Source organism: Thermothelomyces thermophilus, chromosome 2 (assembly GCF_000226095.1).
Source record: "Thermothelomyces thermophilus ATCC 42464 chromosome 2, complete sequence".
NCBI lineage: Eukaryota > Fungi > Ascomycota > Sordariomycetes > Sordariales > Chaetomiaceae > Thermothelomyces > Thermothelomyces thermophilus.
The window spans coordinates 399,113-408,242 of NC_016473.1; the positions used below are offsets into that span (position 1 = coordinate 399,113).

At 56.8% G+C, this 9,130-nt stretch overlaps 3 protein-coding genes across 3 annotated transcripts; 2 read left to right on the forward strand and 1 right to left on the reverse strand.

Moving 5' to 3' along the window:
- Positions 1-1,706: 1,706 nt before the first annotated feature.
- On the reverse strand, positions 1,707-4,062 carry MYCTH_2300091 (uncharacterized protein). Its single transcript, XM_003661040.1, has 3 exons — positions 3,846-4,062; positions 3,175-3,739; positions 1,707-3,091 (listed from the first exon to the last, which is right to left on the reverse strand). The coding sequence occupies exons 1-3, from the start codon at positions 3,910-3,912 to the stop codon at positions 1,840-1,842; spliced, it is 1,884 nt and encodes a 627-aa protein (XP_003661088.1). The 5' UTR covers positions 3,913-4,062; the 3' UTR covers positions 1,707-1,839.
- Positions 4,063-5,075: 1,013 nt separating this feature from the next.
- MYCTH_2300093 (uncharacterized protein) lies at positions 5,076-7,585 on the forward strand. The gene is made up of 2 exons (XM_003661041.1): positions 5,076-5,705; positions 5,767-7,585. Exons 1-2 carry the CDS (start codon positions 5,276-5,278, stop codon positions 7,563-7,565), a joined length of 2,229 nt encoding a protein of 742 aa, XP_003661089.1. The 5' UTR covers positions 5,076-5,275; the 3' UTR covers positions 7,566-7,585.
- Positions 7,586-8,306: 721 nt separating this feature from the next.
- On the forward strand, positions 8,307-8,912 carry MYCTH_2300094 (uncharacterized protein). The gene has a single exon (XM_003661042.1). The coding sequence runs from the start codon at positions 8,444-8,446 to the stop codon at positions 8,738-8,740; it is 297 nt and encodes a 98-aa protein (XP_003661090.1). The 5' UTR covers positions 8,307-8,443; the 3' UTR covers positions 8,741-8,912.
- The last annotated feature ends 218 nt before the right edge of the window (positions 8,913-9,130 follow it).

A 9,130-nucleotide genomic window follows, 5' to 3' on the forward strand; every position in this document is an offset into this window, starting at 1 on the left:
AGCTTACCTTACATACCGGTAGCGGGTCCCGCCTACCGACAACGTATGAGGCTCTCACGCACGTAGTAAGGTACATACATACATACATACGTACTGTACACTAACACGTGCAGCACAACCTGGGCGGGAAGGACACACCACCTGCGGCGTGAAGGCCCCCAATGGAACGCCACTACCGATGATCTGCGCATTCGCACCACTGGCAGACTAAAGACCACATTGAAGGGAGGCAAGGTAAGGCTAACGTGTATTTCTCGCCTGCCTCTGCACTAGCCGCTACGCTAGTGTATGTAAGCACTTAATATGCAAAGTGTCGGAGGCAATGCATGTGCGTTCCGTACGCTGCGCGGCGAGTGGCATGGGCCCGCTCGGCTGGTAACCCACCCGAGACGCCTGACAATAGCTGCCCTGGTGTATATCCTGCAGATGCCCGGGGGCCAGACTATCGGAAAGAAAGCAAATTGGGATGGGAAGAATGGGTGGAGGGCCAAGATGGATGGGAGCATTGAATAACCTACCCGCTCTCCTTAACCCTCTCCCACGGCGTTCTAGGCATGAACAAAACAGGATGCAGCGCGCAGCCTATGAAAACTAAGAACAGGGAATCGGCCAAAGAGTATGGGAAGATGCTGTCGGTGGTAGGAGCCAATGGGCTATGGATATGGATGGCACTTTCGCAAGATCCCAACGCTCCGTCCCACCATCCGATGCTACACTTCATCAGGCTCGCGGCTGCTGCAGCTGGACTGAGCCAGAACCGCTTGGCCGTGGGCCGCAGTAGCATAAGTTTAGACCATTGCAGACTTGCATGACTACTATCCAACTCGGACACCCGACTGCAGCTGTACCCCGGTTGCCGATCTAGGGCCGGCATGACTCTTTTTTCGTTCTGGGAGTCTCGATTGCAAACGTTTCCTCTTCTGGTCGGGCCAAAGTCGTTACGAAACCGTCAACTGGAGAGCTTTCCAATAGTAGGTGTTTACCATGCGCCGGTGAAGCGGGCAGGTTTTGCTCCCTCCCTCGTCATGGACCGCGTTTGTTGAAATAAAGTTGCGGACTTGGCCGGGCTGCTACTGGGAATGGCACCGACAGGCTGGGCCATGCTGGGTTTAGTGGGAAGCTTATCGGGAACAGGTCCCACCCACAGGGGTGGGGTCGGTGGGCGATTGGCTGCCCTGAGCGGGCATGCTTCCAGGGCCTCGAGGTCTAGATCAGTCAATGAGACCACGAGCATTCTGGAGGGCAGTGTGCTGAAGAAAAATTGAAACAAAGCAAAGGGAGTTCGGTTACACATGTAACTAGACCCAAGCTGGCTGGCCCAATGTGTCACGCAACTTGGGGGTCAAGTGAGTCTATTATGTATGTATGTATGTAGTACGGATTACTCCGGTCCGCTGCCTACACTACATTACAAGCAATTTCAATTGCCATCAGAGCATAACGTCACACAGACGACCACTGGACTCAAGGGCCTGAGCTGCTCTGCCTGGTATCCATTCAACAAAACACACACACACACACACACACACATATCACCCAAGAGATCGTGTCCCCAAAACTCCGTACTCCTATAACCCTTGTGCCTGTCGTGCCTATAACCCTTATGCCTATCGTGCATATGGCCCTTGTGCCGATTGACCGTCTCGAGCACATCCAACCCGGATATACATGGCAAACACGTTCTGGATATCGTTTCTCATGGAATCATCGAAGAAGAGAAAGAAGCGGGGAAAAAAAGAACAAAACAAAACAAATAAAAAGAAGTCGACCTCGCTGATCGCGGTCAGCGCCAGCAGAATGGAATCATGGCAAATCCGTTCGCGAAGACGAATTTAGCAACTAATTCGAGCTGTAGTAGTATGGCTTTCTCGCCATATTGACCGCCGGCGGTGCGTCCTCGTCGAGAGGATAAGGCAACACAGGGGCAGACGCTCGGCCATGGCCAGCCTGGATCTCCGGGAGCGGTGTTTTTGGGGGTAGCGGGGGTGGTACCGACGGCGGCCGCACCCGCAACGGCGCGGGCTGCATCAGCGGATCATCGTATCGCCTGGGGTAGTCGTCCGGCCCCGCGATCGCGATCTTATCCGCGCCCGTGGCGATCCGGTATTGCGCCGGCGTCGGGGCACTGACCACTAGGCGGTCCGAGTCCTCGGCCGCGCCGTCCGCAAAGTGGCTCGGTGCTGCTGGCGGGTGGCCGCCAGAGGGGGGCGCGGGCGGATACGGCAGCTGGTTCGGCTGGGGTGATTGTCGTGGCGGCTCGCAAGAGCTCCTCGGAGAAGGCGTAGATCCCCGCACTGGCAATATATCGTGGCCCGAGTCGTACGACTGTCGGCTTGGCGAGGCTGGGGTTGGGGCGCGAGCGGGCACGGGGGGAATGTCTCCCGGCAGCTCCGCCGCCAGGGGCAGCGAGATCTGGGGGACTTTTTGCGCCGCCTCCGGGCTGGCCTGGCTGAGGCGCTCCCAGCGCTGCTTTGCAAAGTGGATCTTGGCCAACTTTGCCGACGCGCTCTGGACCATCTTCTGCTCTTCCTCCCTAGCCAGATACCTCCTGGTATTCGTGCTGATGTCCGCCAGCCGGTTCCACTCATTCATGCCAAACTCGCCGACACCGACCTCGACATTCCAGCGGTAGTAGTTCTCGATGTTGACGCCCCGCTTCGACAGGTGTTCCCTCTTCATCTGCTCGTGGATCTTCTCGCAACCCTCAATCTTTGCGATCAGCTTCCTCCGCGCCTCGGCAAACTCGCCGAGAAAGCCCTCGTACCACAGCGCCGAATTTGCGTCGCTACCCCTTGGTCGCTTCCCGGTGCCCACGCTGACGAAGACGCCAACCTCCCGGCCCGGCCACTCGTTGACGACCGCCTCGTCGAGTGCTGTTATGGACGGGTTAAACGTGCCCGCACCATCGTCGTGAAACACGGACTGCCCAATCTGGATGGGCTTGAACGCGAGGCCGATGGCGCAAGTCGCACGTCCGGCTTCCCAGATCTTACAGTCGAACTCGGGGGCCGGCTCCCGCCTGGAATCGTAAGAGCGGAGCATGGCCGGTGCCCCACCTTTCGGGGTGCCCTTGTAAACGGCCGTCACGGCACTGGGGAATCAAGGGGGTTAGCCTACGCAGACCTACTTGAGAGTAAGGTCGCCGTCAAACTGCCGGCGCAAAGTGAAACTCACGTCTTGGTTCGATTTTCCCGCTCGTCATACAGGCGAGCATTTGGGTTGCCATTGCGGGAAAACACCGGTCTCGCGGCCTGCGCGCTGGGGCTCCGCGCGCTGAAGCTCAAGACGCTGGCGTTGCTGGCGTGCCGCCTAGGGTATGCTGCGCTCGAGCGGGAGACCGGGCTCAGCGAATCATATGTGCTCCCCACATCGGAGCCATCATTTCCCTCCTTTTCGTAGACGGTGTGCTCCCGGACACACTCCTTGATCGCCTCCTCCAGCTTTGTCGCCTTGAACAGGGTCGATCGGTAGGGGATGCCGGCGATGGTCTTGTCGGTTTCGAAGACCATGCGGGTGAGGCGGACGTATAACTCCTTGCATGTTTCGATATCGAGGCGCAACCGGCCCAGCATGAGGGCAATTAGGCCGCCAGTACCGGTGCCGACAATGAGGTCGAAGTGGTCGCATGGTTTGGGGATCTCGGATCGTCGCGGTGCCCGGCCTTCGATTTCGACAAACGTTCGGTGCATGAGCTCCTGGAGGATTAGAAACATGGAGTAGCCGCGCACGCCTCCTCCATCTGGGCGAAGGGAGTCAGCAAGCCTCTCGCCAACGCTGCGTACGGGGGGAAGGGAACTGGCCGTGCTTGTTGCGCCGGGGGGGGGGGGGGGGGGAAGAGGACATACCAAGCGACAGGATGCGCAGAGGCGGCCCTTTTGTTGTGTCCTTGCGCTTCAACCCGTTGAAGTCCATGTCAGTCATTCGGTCTGGTGCCGTCGACAGCGACACCTGAATATCCCGGCGTAGACACCAAAGCCTGCGGGGGCCTGGCGGACCTTTAGGAGGGATAGGCAACGGATGTTGAGGATTTGCCGCCTGGAGGCTTGGCAAGGGGAGCAGGGGTGAGCGGAAGGTGACGAACTGGCAGCGATCAGCCTAACAGAACGCCGAAACGCTAACTCTTCCACTAATGATGTACTGTATGTACATACATACGTATCTGAAATGTAGGGTAGTACGGAGTAGTGTACGGAAATGAGTGCTCTATACACACAGGCGCAAATAATCCGTACAGTAGCGAGTACTGTCAGCTTGTGTGTTAGATCCTGCAGGAGGGAGTCTGTCTTGGGTCCAGGATAATACGAAGCAAGACGTAAGAGAGAGAGCAATCTGTGGCAGTGCCAGAAGCCGAGTCGCCGAGGACGGGGTTACCGCGTGGATGTAATCCGAACAGCTGACTTGTGACGCCGTGATCCCATGGCGATGGATCACTCGGGTGCCCCGGCCTTCTGCTCCACACACCTTTACGCCGACTTTTGTCGCTGACTCCTGCCTTGTACGGTTTCTGCAGTTATCGATGGTTTCGTGTTTCTTTCCATATTTCAACCCGAAGCTTCGACATGCGGGCACGTATCTCGATGTGCTGTGCCTACCTACCGTGGTATACGTATCTACGTGGAAACTGTACCCAATCTCGTCCCATCAGAAAATGGAAAAGTTGGGGTTATTTAGCTGTGCTTTGGATTACTGCCATCCGTGGCCAAGCAAATTGGCCTCCGGCCTGTGTTCGAGATTCATTTTGAGACCCCCACCGAAAGCAGATGCGGGCGCAGGCGCAGGCGCGGGGCGGGATTCAACGAGCTCCTGTCAAATTGTGGCTGTGCAAGCCCAGGTTCTCGACGATTCCAATCTTCATATCAGGAAATCTACACTACGGGCGCTTCGTCATATGTGCGCTAAGCAATGCGGTGGCTCGACTCCACATGTATGTAGATGTACTAGAGACGCAACTTTTATACCTACTTCTGGTATCAAGTGGAGGTACCTAGATACTTTACGTTCAAGAATCTAAGTCGCTTTGTTGGAGGGGTCTCTTGCACGACGTCATCGTTACTACCATTCCACCCCCAATAGCCAAACAACGCTGCCGAACAAGATACGCCGGGAAACCAATCGAAACCGACGAGAAGCACGAAGCATGGTCGACTCGCAATTCCTTCACCCGGGCTACCGGGCCCATCATCGCACAACGATTCTGGTGAGATCCTATCAGAAATCTTAACAGTTTGCGGATCTGGTTTGAGGCTTCGATCGGCCCTAGTCCACCACTGCCATCATGTTTTCGTCGTGTTTCGGCTCTGGCCGTGACCGGCGGTCCGCAGAGCAGGAGCCACTACTTCCCCAGTATGACGACGATACGTCGCTTCAGAGGCAGCTGCATCAGAAACTGCACACGTACCAGATGCTCCGAGCCCTCTCCAAGGGGTACATGCCCTCCAACGAGCAGGCCATCGCCAACCTCCGCACCCTCCTTGCCGCCGACGTGCTCAACCCGGACTCGTCGCAACTCAGCGACTCGGGCCAGGCCCTGGCGCACTACGCTAAGCAGTGGATCAAGCAGCTGATCGAACTCCTCCAACACAAAAATGCCAACGACCAAATTCAGGACTTTACCTGGTATTTATCCCAGGCGAGGGTCTCGCTTGACATGGAGCATGTCGCCGAGCGCGCCAGCAGGGCAAAGGCAACAGCGGACACGGCGGCAGGTACGTTGGGATCCACCGCGGCGCCGCATGATTCCAGGAGGGTGCTGACAGAGTCGCCTAGTCTATCGGAGCCTGCAGACAGTGGGCTCGCTGCTGCTTACTAACTCCGATTTTCGCTTGTTCCTCAGCGATCTCAACGTCGTCGCCCGCGAGGTTTTCAGGGACGCAGCGTTCGCCTTGTCGGAAGCCTCAGAGGAGGCCGGCAAGCGTATCGGACCGTCCGCCGAGCAGCAGGATTCGGTGAAGCAGCAGGGCAATGGCTCTCAGAGCGCGCCATCGCAGCAAGAACTGGTTGATCAAACCGCCGAAGTGTCCAAGGTTTGTAGCGGGTCTGCTTCCACCGTTGTAGACGAGGCAGAGAACAGCATACTGCGGAAGTTGGACGGACCGGAAAAGGACACAATGATGCATCGCCTGAAGAACGCAGTGGCAAATTTACGCCGGCGGCGCGACTACTCGGATTCGGTCTCTACTCTGTCGCTTCTTCTCAAGCGCTATGCTATGGTGTACTCACGCATCGCCCGCGACACGGTCCAGGCGGCAGAAGAGGACGTAGACCGTAATCCGGAAACGGACCGGGCTCTGCGCAATTTCTGGGCGTTTCTGAGGTCGTTCGGCGAGGTGAAGGAGTGGGAGGAGTTGGAGGCACGGTTCGAGACGGTGGTGAACCATGGCCATGACGACCCCGATTTTGAGGACCTAGCGGCCAAGCTGGCGAGCGCCCTGCAGGAAATGTTCACCGATCCTTCATTTTTCGACGATGCCGAACAACGCTTCCAGGAGCTCCGGACTCGGTACAAGCAAATTTCGAGTCACTCGTCTTTGCGCGACGACATGGACGGTTTGCTGTCACAGTTACAGGCGACCTTCCGCTCGGTGATCAGGGACAAGGATGTGGCCAACCTCATGAAGACGTCAACCACCATCGGTAAGATCCTCTCGCCAAAGCACCACTATGCGAATACCGATCTTGTGGCGGATTCGATCAACGTATTTGTCCCGCTACTCTTCCAGTCGATCAACTACGTCCCCATACCTAGGCTGGAAGTGTCCACCCCGCAAGTAGACCTGTTGCTCGAGAATCTCATCCTCGAGCCCGGTACAACCGTCAACCACACTTCTTTCTTTCCACACAGGCTCCGCGTGGAAACGCTCAATGATATTGAGATTCGCAAGGCAAGGTTTAGGACAACTTCGGCTGTCAAGACGTTGATGAGGATCCGAGTGGACGGCCTGTCCATCCGGGGAGAGGAGATTGGGTACTGGCTCAGGGTGCACTCGGGACTCTTGCGGCTGGCAGACGAAGGGATTGCCTCGTTCGAACTCGACGAACGGGGTCTCGATATTCAGCTCGACATCGAGGTCGGTAGGGACAGGCTCGAGAAGATTCTCTCCCTTCGGGGTGTCAAAGTGCGCATTCACAAACTCAACTGGAAATTGCGGAGGAGCAAGTTCAGCCTCTTGTCGTGGCTCTTCAAGCCGCTTCTCAAGCCCATCATCCGCAAGACAATGGAGGTGAAGATGGCAACCGCTATCGGGGAGGCGCTGCATTTCGCAAACCGCGAGTTGCTCTATGCGCGCGAGAGACTCCGCGCTACGCGTATCGCAGACCCGGACGACCTCAGGACCTTCTTCAAGGCTGTCTTGGCGAGGTTGACGGCCCCGGACGACCCGGATCTCCACACTCGTGTTGGGGTCGGTCAGCCGGGACACGGCGTATTCGAGGGGGTTTATGCCCCGGGAAGCATCGTCAAGCTCTGGAGGGACGAGGCGACCCAGGCACCGCAAAGGATTCGCGAGAATGAAAGAGATGGTTGGCGGAACAGTATATTTGACGTCCAGGCGGCGATGCTCACCTGAGACTTTCGCGTCCCGCCGGTTCGTCGTCTGTATAGCAACTCACTCAGACACGCATTGACAATAAGGTATATTGAAACAGGACCCTCGAGGCAAAAGAGGGTTAAGAAGCATTGAATGTTGGATTCCTCCTCTAACCACTCTGTTGGAGGACGCGAAGTTTCTGGTTTTGATTGACGTCCACCAACCCTGCCACTTATAGCGAAATCTCGCTGCTCTGAGCGGTGTACCATCGGTATTCGCAGTTTGAGACAAGACCAGGCCGTGGCATTGGAATGGCGTGGGTAGTAGCATATCGGTGTAGTGTCAAAATAATCAGGTACTCAAGGTAGGTACGTAGTATGTACCGTGGACAGAACTCACCTCTACAGATGACATCATCTTTTCCCGTTTGGGAACTTATACACTACACACCAGAGTCCAGCCACAGCCACTTACCTCTCGGGATGGCTATCGAGGCCGACGCGCGCGTGGTCGTGCAGCCCTCGAGACGAATCAGAGTCGAGCAGCTTCCGGCCGACCAGTAATCATAAAACAACAGGGTCGGTGTCCCACGGTGTGCCAGCCCCGGCTTGTGGTCGGTTGCTTTGTGTGCTGGCCGGCCACAAACAGTAGCGGCGATGACGACGGAAGGGTCACAGTCGGCCTGCAAAACAAGATGTACGCCGTGCCCGCTGTGATACGCGGTATATAACCCGCCAGCTGCTCCTCATTCACTCCGCGGGCCCCAAGTGCGTTTGGCATCGACTGTTCCATCCAACTGGTCCCAAAGAAAGCTCCTACTCGCTGCCGGCCAACCCCCGCTAGCCCAAGAAATACTCGCTCTCACAGGAAATCCTAAGAAACAAAGCTTGACGTGGAGCCGGCAGTTCTTCGACAGCATGATTCTCGCAGACCTCTTCTCCATCATCCTCCGCCTCACGGAACTGGCCTTTGCCGCCATCGTGGCGGGTCTGAACGGCGACTATCTCAGCTCGGTTCACAATGCCGACTCGTGGCAGCTCGGGCGCCAGATATATACTGAGGTCGTCGCCGGCGTGTCCATCTTCTTCGCTATAATCTGGCTATTCCCCTTCAGTGGTTCCTTCGTCCACTGGCCGGCCGACTTTGCCATTAGCGCGGCTTGGTTTGCCGCTTTTGGGCTGCTCGTTGACTGGCTGGATGGAAACTGCGGGTGAGCCGAGTCATGATTCCGTCCTCAAGAGCAGCTGTCGCAGAAGAGGCCCGGGAAAGTGCTGATGGGTTAGACTATAGCGATGTATTCGACTGGGACGGCATCTCCTTCCGCGGAACCGCCTCGTGCTCCCAGTGGAAAACCACGATTGCCTTCTCATTCCTGAGCGCCCTTTGCTGGCTCGTTAGTGCTATCCTGGGGTAGGCGTCTTTTTCTTTCTTTCTTCTTTTTCTTCTGCTTCCTTTCTGACGGTCTCCCCTGTGTTCAAGCGAGCTCGGTTGAAATGCTGACCGATAAAATGAACAGTATCTATTGGGTCCGCCGTCATGTTGCCCCGGTTGACGGCGGATGTTACCGACGCCGCCACCGCTGGTACCGCTCGCGTGTCTGACCT

What these genes read in the sequence shown, in the direction of transcription:
- MYCTH_2300091 (XM_003661040.1), bottom strand. Translation starts at nt 3,912, where the DNA reads ATGGACTTCAACGGGTTGAAGCGCAAGGACACAACAAAAGGGCCGCCT. An exon ending in TCTGCGCATCCTGTCGCTTG is followed by an intron (nt 3,740 to 3,845) that starts GTATGTCCTCTT and finishes CCCTTCGCCCAG; the next exon opens with ATGGAGGAGGCGTGCGCGGC. An exon ending in CGGGAAAATCGAACCAAGAC is followed by an intron (nt 3,092 to 3,174) that starts GTGAGTTTCACT and finishes TTGATTCCCCAG; the next exon opens with TGCCGTGACGGCCGTTTACA.
- MYCTH_2300093 (XM_003661041.1), top strand. Translation starts at nt 5,276, where the DNA reads ATGTTTTCGTCGTGTTTCGGCTCTGGCCGTGACCGGCGGTCCGCAGAG. An exon ending in AACAGCGGACACGGCGGCAG is followed by an intron (nt 5,706 to 5,766) that starts GTACGTTGGGAT and finishes AGAGTCGCCTAG; the next exon opens with TCTATCGGAGCCTGCAGACA.
- MYCTH_2300094 (XM_003661042.1), top strand. Translation starts at nt 8,444, where the DNA reads ATGATTCTCGCAGACCTCTTCTCCATCATCCTCCGCCTCACGGAACTG.